This window comes from Rhinolophus sinicus, linkage group LG02 (assembly GCF_036562045.2).
Source record: "Rhinolophus sinicus isolate RSC01 linkage group LG02, ASM3656204v1, whole genome shotgun sequence".
Lineage (NCBI taxonomy): Eukaryota > Metazoa > Chordata > Mammalia > Chiroptera > Rhinolophidae > Rhinolophus > Rhinolophus sinicus.
In genome coordinates, this window is record NC_133752.1 from 49,512,571 (window position 1) to 49,528,519 (window position 15,949).

General features: G+C 41.2%; 1 protein-coding gene across 6 annotated transcripts in view; it reads left to right on the forward strand.

The window, feature by feature from the left end:
- The first annotated feature begins 12,232 nt into the window (after positions 1–12,232).
- LIN54 (lin-54 DREAM MuvB core complex component) overlaps positions 12,233–15,949 on the forward strand; it is a 63,178-nt gene continuing 59,461 nt past the window's right edge. The window contains exon 1 of one of the 6 annotated variants that reach the window (XM_074324238.1): positions 12,233–12,410. Coding sequence is in view for 2 of the 6 variants with exons in the window: in XM_019731329.2 (XP_019586888.1) it covers positions 13,141–13,162 (22 nt within the window). In the remaining 4 variants the exon portion in view is untranslated. Of the gene's footprint in view, positions 12,411–12,529; positions 13,163–14,343; positions 14,680–15,949 lie in introns of those variants that run through there. The other 5 variants (XM_074324251.1, XM_019731329.2, XM_019731331.2 and 2 more) reach the window with 5 other exon arrangements.

Sequence of the window (15,949 nt, forward strand, 5' to 3'; positions counted from 1 at the left end):
CGCAGGCTCAAGCTCGCACGCTCCCTGTTCGGATTGGCGGATGAACTCACAGACCGTGCGTCACTTGTGCAACTCCAGTAAGTGCCGGGTACGCAGAACCACCGCGTGTTCATTGTGTTCCGTGCTTCACGTTTGTGGTTTACCGTTCCTCGTTCTTTAAGGCAGCTCTTAAACTATCTGTGGTAAAGAACGAGTTGCTTTTATTGCCAATTTATCACAGCCCCGTACTTTTGTAAAATACAATATAAAACGTCCACATTCCCCCTCCTACTCTATATCCTTTTTATAGGTTGATCATACATCCAGTTTGTCCAGGACAGTGCCATTTTCCGTCTGTTGTCCAGGAGTAATTATTAATAACACGTCCTTTCACTCTAGAAACAGTACCATCTGGATGACAAATTATACAGTCACCCTCTCTTTATATGTAATTGTATTCATTACTTATCCTTACAGAATACTGCAAATACAAGCAAATAAATAAATGTAAGTTTTTATCTCTCCTTTCTTGCTTTCACAAACGATGTCACCCCACATCATTATTCTGCTCTTGATTTCTTCACTTTTGCTGGTGACCATATTACCATGTAAGTCTAGAGAGCGTCCTCGTTCTGTTTTAGAGCTGGAGAATATTACCTATAATGAGGGGATGCCATAGTTTATTTCATCCTTAGAGCTAGGCACTTAAATTATTTTTAATCAATCAATGCTGCGATGAATAACGTTGTACATGAATCATTTGGCATGTGTACAGGTAGAATAAATTCCAAGTAGAGAGTCAAAGGGCAGATATAATTTTTATAAATATTGCCAAATTGCACTTTATAGGGATGGTACCATTTTTGCCTTTCTACCAGCAATATGTAGGAATGCAATGCTCTAACAGCCTTGCCTACAGAGGATGTCAAACTTTTGAATTTTTGCCATCTTGATATGTTAAAAAAAAATAGCATGATCCCTGTATTGGGAAAGGGGAAGAAAAGACCAGGAGGAGGAAATCCTTTAAGAAAATAATGTGAAGATTGCCCACATCAATTCAAATTTCACTCCACTGGCAAGAACTACATCAAGTGCATTTGCCTAGCAACAATGAGACTGGAAATTTAATTTCCAGTTAGGCAGGCTTTTGCCCAGGAAAAAGGAAAGGATTGCTTTAGAAGGACAATCAGCAGTCTCTACTAGTTTGTCCCTCTGACCACCTAAGTAACTATGTGTATCTTTCTTCTTACAGAACACTGTCACCCCTAAAGAAGATAGTTCAATTTCTCATTCAGTTTCTATATCAGATCGCTTCTCAGCCTTTTGGCTAAGATCAAGTGTAGTTCAAAATCCAGGATGTCTGATGATGCACAGTCTTCTCCATTAATTAGAATGTGGATTTTCATGGTCTAGAAACATATAAACTATAAACTATATTATCTGCTTCATGTCCATACATGTAACACAAAACAATAGTGGAACAGGAACAGAATAACCACAGTCAAAACTCTGAAAAAGTAAATAGGAAACAACAGCAGTTATTTGTCTGTGGCAATAGTGGAATTCTGGATAGTAATGTGAACACCCACTACTCCAGTAGTGGAATAAGTTCCTTGGTTAAACCCTAGTTCTGCTCTTTGAGAGGATCTCCATTGTCCATTGTGTTCTGTGGGCTCAACCTTTGTCAATACAGGTTAACAGGGTGTTGGAGAGTATTTCTTCTTTGAGGGGAATGCCTTAGGGCTTGAACAACTGGAAGCTTTTGTAGGCCAGGATTCTCAGTGTTTGGTTTTTCAAAAAAATATAATTTCATTGAATGTTCAGTAAACCCAGTTTGCTTCCAGACAGTTTAAGGGCCAAGACCAAAACCAAAGTTGTTTCTAGACATAGTTGTTAAACCTGCCTTATTTCCTAGCTTCCACACTCAACCCATCCTTAACATTTTTAATGATGGCAGCCTTGAAATCATCTGAAACAATAGGTTTAAATGAGAAGAGAATTCTATTAATTTGATTTTTGCTTCAGCTTATCTTTATTTTTTGTTGTTTTTTACTTGTGTTTGCCAAAAAGTTTTAATGGGCTATGAGAAATCTCTAAGCAATGTCTTCTCTTCTGCTATTGAAGGGTACATAAGCACTTGCCTTTTTCAACTTAGTGAAACCCCAGAATTTCTGGACATTCTATTCCCTTTTTACTCTGACTCCAAACTTCACTTGTAATACCTTGCTGAAAGCAAAAAGAAACAGCCACACACACAAATTGGCTCTTAACAGATAACTCCACTTGAGCTACAAGTTAGGGATGTTGTCTGCCTTCCTACTTAATGTATGCAACAATGTGATAATTTTTCAACATGACAAGGCCTCCCCTTTCTGGACCACTGGTTACCTCTGCCCAACCCCTAAGAGAATAGTACATATTTTTAGGTTTTGCTTATAGCAGTGAAGAAAAACAAACCCAGATGGAAGCTTATTCTAACCATCTTTTCAGTTGCTTAGCAAGAAGTTTGCTAGGCATATCTGAATTAACTGAAGGAAAGTGCACAAATCTTACTTCTTTGTACTATGCAAAACCTTGTGTCCTAGTCCCAACCAACTGAGTCAAAATTGTCATGTTAACAAAATCCCTCTACTAATCCTTGCACATTAAAATTTGGGTAGCACTGCTCCAGCAGATGCCAACACAACTGGTATAGCAGCTCTCCACACTAAACTCTTGTCTAATAACACCATTTCCTTGGCTAGGAAACTCCCATTTTTACATATTCAACTAGATGTTCTACCCCTTCAATTTCCCCTCAAACAAGCAACGGAAGTCATCCTGGGGTCCTTTTCCTAGTTCATCTTCCATTCTAAGTCCCATGTGTCAAGGTCATATATGCCTTGCTGGAGAAGAAAAAAGAACATAGGCGATTGTATATATTCTGCTGTTTTCTAAGCACTCATTCTTACTCTACAGTTATTCCACATGTTGTTAGTGCTGTGTAACAAATTTGTTTTAGAGTGATCTTATGTGTTTCCTAGCCTAGACCCAGAATTAGCCATTTCTCCAAGAAGCCCTTATTCCTTTAGTTCCTCTTAGGAACTGATGTTTACAGATAACAATCCGAGTGCTAGGGATTCTCATTGCTACTGTATTGGTCATTTGGGGAACTTTTCATAGACCAGAACTAGGAAATATATACATATTTTAAGGATGAAATAACTCATGAGTTCATACTGGTACTCTAAATCTAATTTAAGTGCTTTTACTTAACCTCTCCTATGTATTACAACAGTATCTCCTTGTACATCCAGAATCCTGGTTCACAGTACATAGAGGATTAGAGAATCAGTATATTCCATAATTATTCATTTCATTCATTCCATGTTATACACACAACAGCCTCAGTATAATAATACTAATACCTACCACCCCCCAATATGATTGCTGAAAAGAATTCAATATTTTCCTGCTATTCCTCTCCCCATTTCCTCTCATTTTTGTAATTCTAGTATGTCTATATTATGAGCACATATAGCCATTAAAACAATACTTTCTTTATTTCATCTTAGTTCTATAAGTAATAAATATTTAATGCTTACCATCTGCTCTTATATTGATATCTCTCTAGCCATCTTGGTTGTCTGAAGCTAGTTCTTTACTAGGTTTCTCAGGAAGTGCTCATGAAGACCATATTCTTGCATGTTCCTGTATGTTCGTAACATCTTGTGCCTTTTATGTTTGAAAATCTGTTCTGTTAGATATAATAAACCCTGATTCACTTTTTGAGAATCTTAAGTGTGGATGGCACTCCATATTCTTGTGACATAAAACATTTTTGAAAAATAACTCATGAGAGCCTAATTTTCTTTCCCTTATAAATCACTTACTCTTTTTGCCTAATGCTCCCCAATTTTTTCTCCTCTAATATCAGGTAATTTTACTAGACTATATGCTGGTGTTGGTCATTCTCGATCAATCTTCTCAGGTACACAGTGTGCCTTTTCAATATGTAGTTTCAATTTTTTTCAACAACATTATCTTTAATTATATTTTTGTACTTCTTTTTGTTTCTTCAGAAACTACTATTATCTATATGTTAGATCTTCTTTACCTAGCTTTAATATTAGTCATTTTCCTCAAAACCTTTTTATTTCTTTTTTCACATCTTTTTTTATTTTAAAAAATTTCTTCCTTTTTAACTCTCTTAAGATACCACCTGCCATTTTTAGTTATTCCTGGTTTCCTCTTAGTTTAATCTTCATTACTAAAACGTTATTTTTATTTCTAATTCTTTCCTGAGTACTGCCACATATTCTGGGTGTTTCTTTCATGTCCTATATCATTTTCCTTTAAATTTAACTAGTGTGAAAGGTGTATTAAGGCTTAAAGAAAAGTATGTCATCTTTTCAATTTAACTAGTGATTGCTTTCCCTTTCCTGATATTCACTATCAAACACTTTTTCTGTAATAATATGTGAGAACAGGTATTCAGCCATTTCCTCCCTTCTAGACATTTTAGTCCCCCATTGTCTCTTTATTATACCTCAATAAATGAGACTCATAATATTTTTACTTCCCCACCCTTCACTCCTAGTTGAGACCTTTAGAACATATTTACTTTTGCCCCTCTATCACCACGTAATTCCTAGGTTTCACTAAGAAAAGTTGGTACTTTTCCATTTCTCCAAGTATTTGATTTTCCTTTGCAATGTATCTATTTTAGCAATCCTTAATTTACTACTTGTGTTATTATAATTCCTAGTGACCTTGTCATTATTTACGTACATTGCTATGTACATTTAAAGAAATTACTCACCACAAATTTCCCTTCTCTTCATCTTCCCTGTCTTGATATGAGGTCTCTGTTCTGATTGTTTTATTGTGTGGTAGTGTTCACTCCTAAGTGATCCCTCAGATGCTGTGCATGGGTAACATTTGTGAATCTGCATATTCACAAATATCTTTCTATCATCCTGACAGCTGAATGAGATTTGGGCTGAGCTGCTGGCTGTCTTTTTCCCTCAGTGACCTGTAAATGGTACTCCAGTCTTCTAGCTTCTAGGATTTTAGATGAAAAGTCCAGTGCCGGTTTCTCTGTCTCTCTCTTTCTCTCTCTTTCTCTCTCTCCCCCTCCTCCTCCTCCTCCTTCTCCCTTTCTTTCTTATCTTTGAGAGACTGAATATGCAAACAGAAATGGCAAGACCAAATATTAAAATAAAGCTCTGACCCACAATCTGTAGCAGTCATCCCAGGAAGCCAAACAACTGTAGCAATCAGCCCAAAATGTCAACTACTCCATAAATAACTGACAGATTCTCAAATTTTTGCCCCTACTTCTAACTCAGGACCCAGCAGCGAAAGCCAAGTGTGTTCCCCTCACCAATCACATAGGACACCCCACTTCAATTTAGGCTGCTTGACAGCTTCCCTATGCCAACAGCCTCTAATTAGGGCGCACCTGCATTTCCGCTTTACCACTACAAAGCTTTCCCACTCCTCTGCCTGCCTTTGCCTCACTGTTAAACAGGTGATGGTGGCCAACTCCCTTGCTGTGAAAAGCTCTGAATAAATAGCCTTTGCTTGTTCTCATTTGGTCACTCTTTGTGTTTATTTCCACAACTTCCTCTTTCTACTTCTCCCCTTCCTTTTCCTCCCCTTCTTGCTCCCCCAGCTCCCTGTCCTCCTTGTTCTTCTTGTTTTTCTTCTTTTTATAGGTAACTTGTTCCTTCCACCTGGAAATTTTAAAGATCTCTTTACAGGGGTTTTCCTCAGATACGAAGTGTGTCTTTATTCATTGATCTTAGCTGAAACTCAGTGACCCCTTTCATCTGCAAATGCAAGTCTGTCCTTAGTTCAGGGAAACTTTTTATTATTATTTGTTTAATTGTGATCTCTCTTTTACCTGTTCCTTTCTCTCCTTCTGAAACTACAAATAGTCATATTTCAGGTCTCTTGGATTATCTTCAAAGAGACTTGCCTTTGCCTCATAATTTCTCTCTTTACATTTTTTGCTCTGTGATTTGAGATATTTTTTCCACTATTTAGACTACTTAGCAATATTTAATCTCCTGCAATATATTTTCAATGTTGTGTTTTTAAAATCATGATTTAAAAAAATAATTTTTTTAAAAAAAATGATTTTCATATGTTTACTTTTGTAAAAATGTTATAGCTGCTTTATTTATAATAACACCAAGTGAAAACAACCCAAATGTTCATCATCAGGAAAGTGGATAAACAAGGTGTGGTATATTCATTCACTAGAATATTACTTAGCATTGAAAAGAAAAAAATTACAGACACATGTGTTTTAAAAAAAGTTCACCTGGGTACAAGTAGCATCCCATCTAGCAACTAGAAAGGTGCTCCAAGGAGTTTTACAAAGTGGAAGGTTTTTAAAGGCAGAAAGAGGGTGGGACAAGAAAATTAGAAGAATGGATTATTTCAGGCAAGGTTACCTTCCCTTAGGGGAAGTTTTATCAAGCAGATTACTTGACTAGTGTTGACCAGGGAATTCCATCCAGACTGATTTATTTAAAATTCCACTCCTGGGAGAGGCTGAAACTACAGTATGGTTAGGTGTAAAGGCTTTGTGGGGCTTGTCAAAAGCGAGTCCATTTTGAATTTGTTATGTTTTTAACACATGGAACAACATGAATGGATCTCAAAAACACTATACTGAGTGAAAGAAGCCAGACATAAAATAATTCACATAGGCATCCCCCCTATCCACAGGGGAAAGTACCAAACCCTATATATACTCTTTTATTCCCCATACATACATACCTATGATAAAGTTTAATTTATAAATTGGACACAGTAAGAGATTAACAACAATAACTAATAATAAAATAGAACAATTACAACAATATACTGTAATAAAAGTTATGTGAATGTGGTCTCTCTTCTCAAAATACCTTATTGTACTGAATTCACCTTTTCACCTTACAGCAGCACTTTACAGCTTCTCTTTGGCACATCCGAATTGCCAGCATCACTACTCTTGCGCTTTGGGGCCATTATTAAGTAAAGTAAGAGTTTCTTGAACACAAGCATTGTGGAACCATCTCAGTCAACCTGGTAACTCAGATGGCTGCTAAGTGACTAACGGATACAAGTGTATACAGCTTGACTAAGCTGGACAGAGGGGTGATGCATGTCCTGGACATGATGGAGCGCGACAGCACGAGATTTCATTATGATACTCAGAATGGTGCACAATTTAAAATGTATGAAGTGTTTATTTCTGGAATTTTCCATTTAATATTCTTGGACTGGCCTATAGTTTGCCATAGCTTGATTGTCCTGAATTGCAAATGAGTTTATTCCTGAATAAACTCATTTGCTAGTAAAATAATTGACTATTTTATTTTTGAGGTTGACATTATGGTTCCATCTACACATAGTTCTAAATGTGATACAACTAATCTATGGTGATAGAAAATCAGAAATTGCCTGGGAAGGGTGGCAGTTTACTGGGAAGCAGTAGGAGGTGATAGAAACGTTCTATATGTTGGTAGGGGTGGGGCTTATATGGGTGTATATATTTGTCAAAGTTTATCAAACTGTACACTTAAGATCTGTGCATTTCACTAAATGTAAAACCTCAATTTAAAAAGGGAATGAAACTATGCTTTTTGTTCCATAGTCTCGTGTATAGATACTGAATTTAGTCTTCTTAAGTGCTTTTATTTACGTATTTATATGTTATTTATGGTTTAAGTTGTCTTCTGTCTTCTCTAGTGGTTTCAAAGGCTAATGCTCATCCAGCCTCAGAGGAAGAGAAGTTTCAACACAATGGTTCTGCTTCCCCAAAGCTCCTCCGGTGTCAGGATAGCCAGCAGGTCCTCTTAAGGACAGTGCCCAGCCAGGTCCTATCCTTCCCCTTAGAGGGCCATAGATCTTCACAGGCTACACTTTCTCCTTCTTCAAGAGTGTGTTTTGATCCTCTTCCCTTTTGATCTCTAGATTCACTGTAACCTTACGCTTCATTCATGCCATCTCCTGCCCACTGTGTCTGTCTGCTGGCTCCCATATACTCATGTTTCAAGTGGGGTCATATAGTTGAATTGGAAGTGGAGAGAAAGGTAAAAGAGATGTGATAGACTGATTCATTTTTGTAAACTACCTGGTACCCAGAACTATGTGCCTTGCATTTAGTAAGTGCTCAAAAAATATTTGTTAAATTGAGTAAAGAACATAGTTGAGTAAATAGGAGTCTTAGAAAATCTCAGCATCATTGAATGTGATGGTGTGTCCATCTAAAGCTCCCTTCTCTGGGGGTGTCACTAAAACCAAGGAGTATACAAATCCAAAGATTGAGTAGGAACTAATGTCAGTAAGGTGAAGATGGTCTGAATATGCCACCAACCCTGGCAATAACCAGAAGAAGATAGTGAAACTTAGGTTGTGAAGCCAGAGCTCTGAGAAATAGAAAGACAATTAGAAAGAGGTGGATTAGGAGACTAAGTAGAAAGACTATGCTGGGTAAAAACTGTGATGAGAATTGTGGGTCAACAATAGAGACCCTCATATTCTCTTAATAAAATAACACCTGCAGGAGTTCCAGCTTCTGCCTCAGTATAGAGAGCTGGAAAAAGCATTGCTCTCACCACCACCACAATAATCTAAGTAATGTACAAAATCATAACTTTTTCTGAGCCAATCAAAGAGCTGAGGTCACAGGGCAACAACTAGCCTGAAACCTAAGGAAAGACAGGTGATTCTAAACACAAATGAGATGCAAGCACTGGGTTATCTGTGGCAGAGCTTGGGAAGGAAGATGGTGTAGCCATACAAACAGGAAAGAAGAATTCTGCTAAATTTTAAAATAAATTGCTAAAGACGGAGTGTGGGCTGGCAGGGAACCCCATGGGAGGCACAATCATAAGGGGGGTTCACATCCACTCCCAGGGTCTTCTCCAGGGACCTCCACGGGGCACCAAGGACAAAGATTTGGAGCAGGGTGGCAGACAGAGACAGGCTGCAGGGTGATAAAGGCCTAGAGGAGAGGAGTGGCTGCCACTGCAAGAAAGGCAACCAGACGCCGAGACCTTGTGCCCAAGGAACAAAAGACTTCCATTGATGGAGGAAGGCAACAAACCTGTTTTTCCCCCAAAGGACATGTGGAGACCCATTGCAGCTGGAGGAATAGGAAAAAGGGGAAAAACCTTGAATCCTGGGAGAGAACTGGAAACTGTTGGGCCTAGACCATTAGAGGTGATAGTGCTGAGGGAGGATTAGGGTCACGGAGACCCAAGGACACGGAGCCTGCCTAAGAATGAAGTTGGAACAGGACCCACCGCAGAGAAGCTGTTTTCCTTCCCCTCTTCCCCACAATCAGCCTAGCAAGGACCAAGTAACAAGCATTCACTGCTGGGAAAAAGGCAAGAGCTTAGAGTGACCCTTTCTGAGTGGCAGGGACACAGAAGGCCTAACTAAAACTGGACTTAATGACAAATGGACTCATGAACAAAGGAACTTCTGAATAATCTTTTGGAAACTAACCTAGTTTAAGAAAATATGATTCACTAGCCTATAACCAGCAGTATGCCTGGCACACAATAGATGCCCAGTAATGCATTTATTTTATCTATGGAGAGTCCTACCCAGCTCATTCCTCTATAACACCACCTTTTCGTTTTTTTCTATCGTTATTCCCCCATTATTTATTTTTAAAGGTCTATTTTTTTTCTACTTGTTTATTGTCTGTTGCTTCCTCTAGAACTGTGGTGGTCCATATTGTAGTCATCAGCCACATGTGGCTGTTTAAACTTAATGACAAATAAAATGGAAAATCCCATTCCTTAGCAACACTAGCCACATTTTCGTTTCTTGACAGCCACATGTGGCTGGTGGCTGCTGTATCAGATAGTATGGCCATAGAAGAGTCCCCCCACTGTGGAAAGTTCCTTTGGCTAGAGCTGCTGTCTTGCTCACCACTTTATTCCCAGTGCCCTGAACAGTGCTTGGGATCTAGTAGATGACCAACAAATATTTGCTGAATATTTTTAGTTCATCTGGCAAAGCCATCACATAAATGTAAAGCAAAGATCCTCTTTTGAAATATAGATGTTTTGAAAATCAGTGGCTCTTAGGAGCTAAAATCCTTTCTTTCAAAAAGTAAAAGATTAGATTACAGGTTAGGCTGTGTTGTAGCTTTGATTATTAATAGTTTTCAGTCACTGAGCACTTACCATATGCCAGGTGCTGTTCTAAATGCTTTACACATACTACCTCATTAATCTTCACAACTACTTTATGATGTATGCACTATTTCAAGTTGCAATAACTGACATGCAAGAGGAAAGGAAGTTGCCCGACATCACACAGCTCTTAAGCATCAGGGTCAGAATTTGGGCCCAGGCTGTCTGGCTCCAGAGGCCAAGCGATTAACCACAACACTAGCTAGCTCTGTGTGATTATTTTTAATAAGAAACATTTAGGCTCTCTTTCCCAGTATTTAAAACTTTTTTCTCTTATTTAATTGCATCTAGCTAAGGCACCCTGAAAAATGTTAAGTAATAGCTGCTAGAGCCCTGCATCTTTGTGGGTTCCCTGGCTTCAATGTGAATGCTTGTGCCATTTCACTCTCTCTAATGTATAATGCTACTGTTGTTTTCTGATGATGATCTTGATCCAATTAAGGAAATGGTCTTTCATTTCTAGTTCAGTAAGAATTTTTAAATTCAGAAATGGCTGTTGAATATTATGTAATGCATCCCTAGAGAATATCATTTGGCTTTTCTCCTTTAATAAATTACATGAGATTTCTTAATGTTAAACCACTGTTCTTGGAATAAATTGTACTTTGTCGTGGTGTGGATTCTTTTTATTACCACATTACTGGATTTGATATCTTAATACTCAATTTTGTCTTTGTAACATTCATAGTGAGAAGAGAATTCCCCACTTTTTTTTTTTAAGTACTGCTTACCTTGGGTTTTAGTATCAGGGTTATGCTAGCCTTGTGGAATAAAGTGGGAAGTTTTCTCCTTTGGGCGGATTCTTTGTTTCCCTGGGCTTGGGTGCCCCATCTCACTCCCCTTCTTCCTTCCAGAGGTGCTCCATGGTACCACCAATCATTTAACCATGAGGCTGTTTTGTCACACTAACTCTCAAGGTTTCTTGTAAACGGGGCTCACCTACAGATCCCCAACAAAGCCTGTGTATAATTCAGCTTTCTCACGTTCTGTGCACTGGCCACAGACCTTCCCATTTCCAAAGATTTGCTAATTTCCTGTCACTGGCCTTGCTAAAGTCTAACCACTGAGTTTGAGGTGGGAGTTGGGGGGTGGTGTTGATCATGGCAGAGTAGAACGAACATTTGAGGCAGAGACTGTGTAGCTACTTGACACTCCTCTCCTCATTTAACCCTCAGAATCCTGGCTTTATTTTTATTTTGTAGATGGGAAAAGAAACTTGATAACTGTTATATACTAATAAGTGGAGGTGCCAGAATTTAAAATCCGCACTGCTTGATTCCAAAGTGATTGCTGCTTCCACTACCTCTCACCTCCTCCGCTGTGTTCCAGGGCTAGTCTCTCACGTTGACCTGTACGTCCTCCTCTCTCCATTGGCAATTATCGACTGTACCACACTATTTTACATTACACTCTTGTATTTTCTATTGTTTCTTCTGTGTAGCTCTTGTCTCACACGGAGCAGTTATTACCTGAATAATCTCTCAGTGCCTGTTTATATGACTCCAAATTTGGGTATCTTTTCTTATTTTATAATAAAGGATAGCAGGAAAAATAAAAGGAAAAGGTGACTAAACACAAAGAATTTTGATTGTGTTAGTCTTAGCTGTATACTGCAAACAAGTCCCTTTCAAAATAAATTTAACTCTGCGTGTTCTCCCAGGGGCTTTTTAGTGACCCCTACAAAATTAGTGCCTAAGAAACGAAAAGATTTGGCATTTGCGAATATTGGTCACCTCCGCGCTCAAGCACATCAAACAGCAGCAGGATGCTGGAAATCGCACCTGCAGCACGGACTTTCTAGCAAGGAAGGGTAGAAGAGGAAGCCCTTACACCTGCAGGTGTGATCCCGCTCTTCCCCCTCCCAGCCTCAGTCGGATGGAACATTCCGTGCGAAAGCTTTGACAGAGCTCCCACTCAGAGTCACGTGGAGCTGGAGCGTACTTGCGGCACCTTGCGGAATGACGCGAGCTCGGGTTGCTAAGGGGAGGGCCAGGCGCCGCGGAAGGGGCGGGGCGGAGGAAGCCGGCCGGGGAGGCGGGGCGGACGGAGTGGAGGGGCGGGCGGAGAGGGGCGCGCGGGCGGGGAGGGCTCGGCGTATTATGGGATGCGGCGGTGGAATGGCGCTGGGCGCGTGATTTTGAACAAACCCGGGTCTGTGTCTCGGAGGCGCCGCCGCCGCCGCGGCTGCTGGGAGCCCAGGGAGCGCGGCGCGAGGAGGAGGCGGCGGCGCCGCCGGCTTTGGTAAGTGTCAGCCCCCGGGGTGGGGGCATCTGGGTGGGCGGGCGGGAAGGGGCCCGGCCCCCGCTTCGGGTGGTGGCGCGGGCGGAGGGCGCTGGACCGCCCCCTCCTGGAGCCGGGGCTGGTGGGTCGTCGCAGAGAGCGGGAACCTGCAAGCTGGGGGTCGCCGCACCCCACCCCCGGGCCGCAGGGGGCGGGAGGATCCTCCCGGCTCTGCCCCTTCCCGCCCGCACCCGGGAGGGCGGCTGTCACCCGGCAGCCCGCCCTTCCTGGCTGTCTGGAGGAAGGGCTCCCGCGGCTGTTGACACGCACACTGCGTGGCCGGAGGAGCCGGCGGTGTCGGCCCGGGATTTCTGGGAACCGGTTTTGCTGCTGTGTCATTTTGTACCAGCCCCTCCTTTCCCTCCTACCCGCCGCCCGGGTCTTCCTACGCCCCTTTGTATGGTGTCTTCTTCGTGTGTGTCCGTTTTCCTCGCGAAGCCCACCAGCCAAATGTCATAATGTTCCCGAGGTGCACGGGGGAAGGGAGCGGGCCGGGACTTAGCTTGGTCAAGCAACGGTAAACACCAAGAAGATTGCGGGTGGACGAGGCTGGCGGTGGGGAAATAAAGTTTAAAGATGAAGACATTGGGAAGACTTGATACTCTCAGCCTCTAACAGGCTACGCATAGAGACGGCGATTAGGCTGGGTGGTAAATAACATTAGTTTAAGCCTGAATCTACTGACTTTTATATGGAGTTGCCATTCAAGCAAGGTAAGGAAATGAAATGGCTTTTTCAACTTCTACCTCACTCTTCTTAGACTAACTTCTAAAAAAGACAGTAGAGCGGCCCTATTCGGAACCTTAAAATTCAGTTTGCTCATTTCAGATAAGTCTTTTAGAGCTTATGCTGTAGTTGAATGTATAGAAATTAAGTTTTTGAATGGGTGATTATCAAATCTTTTTGAAATTAACAAAGGTAGCCAATTTAGTTTTTAAAAAGATACTGGTCTTATCAGAAGTCTTGCAGCTTATGTTTTCTTGTTGTTTTTGATAATTTAAAAAATACCTATGTACTATTATTTATTAAACTGCATGATGAGAGGAGCTGGAAGGGGTGGGTGGGTAACTGGGGTCTTGTTCTAAAGCAAGCTGTTTCACTGTATTGAACAGTGGTAGATTTTTTTTTTTTTTAATTTGGTGACATAGATGCTAAAAACGTGGCAAAGAATTTTAGCTTAGAGGTAAATTTTCTGTTTTAGAAATTGTTCATTCATGAATAGGATCAATACATTTTAAACGTAGTTGCACTTTAACGTCTTAAACCAATCGCAGACAAATTGAAAGTCACAATGTTCATAGAAATGATCAAATGAAATTAAGTGGAGAGATAAATAATTAAGAACTTTATTTTTAAAACTGGTTGTTTGACCATAGTATCCACATGAGGATCAGTGCCTGTAATTTACAAACGTGTCAGAAAGGTCAGACGTGCATATGGAAATAGCTCATTCTGTCAAAGTAGTGCTGACAGAGGAGGAAAGTGTCAGAGTTGGTGAATGACGTGAAAGGTCTTGATCATGTTTTTAGTGTCAGAGATGGGCACAGTGAATAAAACGCATTCCATCACCTCTATCAAGTTGCTTTTCTGAAAATTAAAGAATTCGAGAGTATTGTCCTTGTCGCCTTCCCCATGGCTTTTGCTCTTCAGAAGAAAAATGTGCGGGACTGGGGATCCTGCAGGTAGCGCGACTTCCTTTGGTGTGGCTGTCGGGCCCGCAGGAGCACCATTTTTCGTTGTGGGGTGAGAGGTCTCGGCGTGGGCTGTGTGTACATTAGTATCTCCCCGTGCATTTGAAGGTTGGCGGGGCCGGCGGGAGGTTTCCCCGGATATGTGGGTGTGCGCCTCTCGGGAGGGGAGGGCTGGGGATGGGAGGAGGAGGAAGGGGGAGGTTACTGGCGGCGGCGGCTGCGGCGGCCCGGGCTCGGGCTGTCGGGGAAGCTGCTGAGCTGTGATGGTGATGACGAGGTGAAAATGGCGGATCTTTCGAAATACAATCCCGGCCCCTGACATACCAGAGGCGGCGGCAGTGGCGGCGTCGCCACCCGAGCTCCCTCTTCGGTCCTCGCGTCCCCCGTAGCGCTCCACTTCGGGCAAACTGGAAAAGGAAGCGGCTGGCCAGAGCTACCGTGCACAGGCAAACAAGCACCGCCCGGGCTCGGAATTGCCCGGGACCTTCTGGAGCCCCCACCTTGGAGCCGGAGGGAGGAGAAAGCGGCAGCCGCTGGAGGTAGAGAAGGGGGTACCCGAGGGCTTCTCTGTCTTGAGATCTCTTTATTTTGCGGCGGTGCGGGAAAGAATTGCGTTGTGAATCAAGGAATGACTAGTCCGGAGTGCAAAGAATCAGTAGCCTCATAATGACATCAACATTATTCTTTGAGTGTTAAGAGGGCTCGAGTTTGCTCTAATACCTAAGGCTGCTGCTGAGGCCTAGAGGAACCGCTAGCACTTATCATGATTTCCTGATTTAATTTTCAAAATATCCACTCTGGCGGGCGTTGGTGTGATGATGTTCAGCAGGTTATGGGGTTGTATGTTTCCTTTAGGGAGGCAGAGCATTGGCATTTTATTCTGCATTCAAGACCTTGTCTTAGATCATAGTCTATAACTTGTTGAGATGTGGATGCTCACATTTTTTGAGCGCATAGACCAGTTTTGTAATGGTTAAAAATGTTTTTTTGTTTTTTTTTATGACTCTGTCATCCAAAGAATGACCCCTTTGCTCCTGCCATTGGCAAATTACAATTGAGATGTTGTCAGGCATGTTTTATATTTATATGTTTCTCTGCCTCCTCCATCCATTTCATGAATCAGAGAGTAAAGTTATGGAAGATTTTGCAGTGGATTTTATAATCCAAGTGAACAATAGCCCTGGGAGTTCTATTTTGCTTAACAAGTTTTACCTTCATTGTAAGAAGGAAGTTGTGGTGGCTTGATGCATGCACCTGATGAGAGTACATTAGGTTAGTAAAGATGAATTGAGAGCTCCTATATTCTAAATATTGGAGCCATTTGTTTAAACAGCTGGAGAATTGGATTGATTGACTTTATGACATCCATAGTTTAATTTTGTTAGGTTACCTAAAGATCCATGTCTTGTGCTGCAGATCCCTAAGGAATCTGTTTCCTTGTACACGACAGTAAGTAGTGTTAGTGAAAAGTTACATGTTAATCAAATTTTTATATAGTATTACCGTAATTTGTAGCCCTCTGTTTTCTTCTAGCTTTTGTAGTGGCATATTGGGTCAGTGTCGTTGAGTATATGAGAGTGAATAGAGAGAAGTGTGTATTGGTAATTTTATGATTAGCAGTAATTTTCCCTATCCAAGTTTCCTACAAAGAGATGATGTCATGGTATGTCATAAATATCATACATCATGTGTTTTATTCAGAGGGGAAATATTTATGTGTGTATGTATAACTTGGACTTTTGGCTTTCACTCATTAGAAAAATAAGGGACCAAAAAAATTTTTAGGGGAACTAACTGAGAAGTACTCAG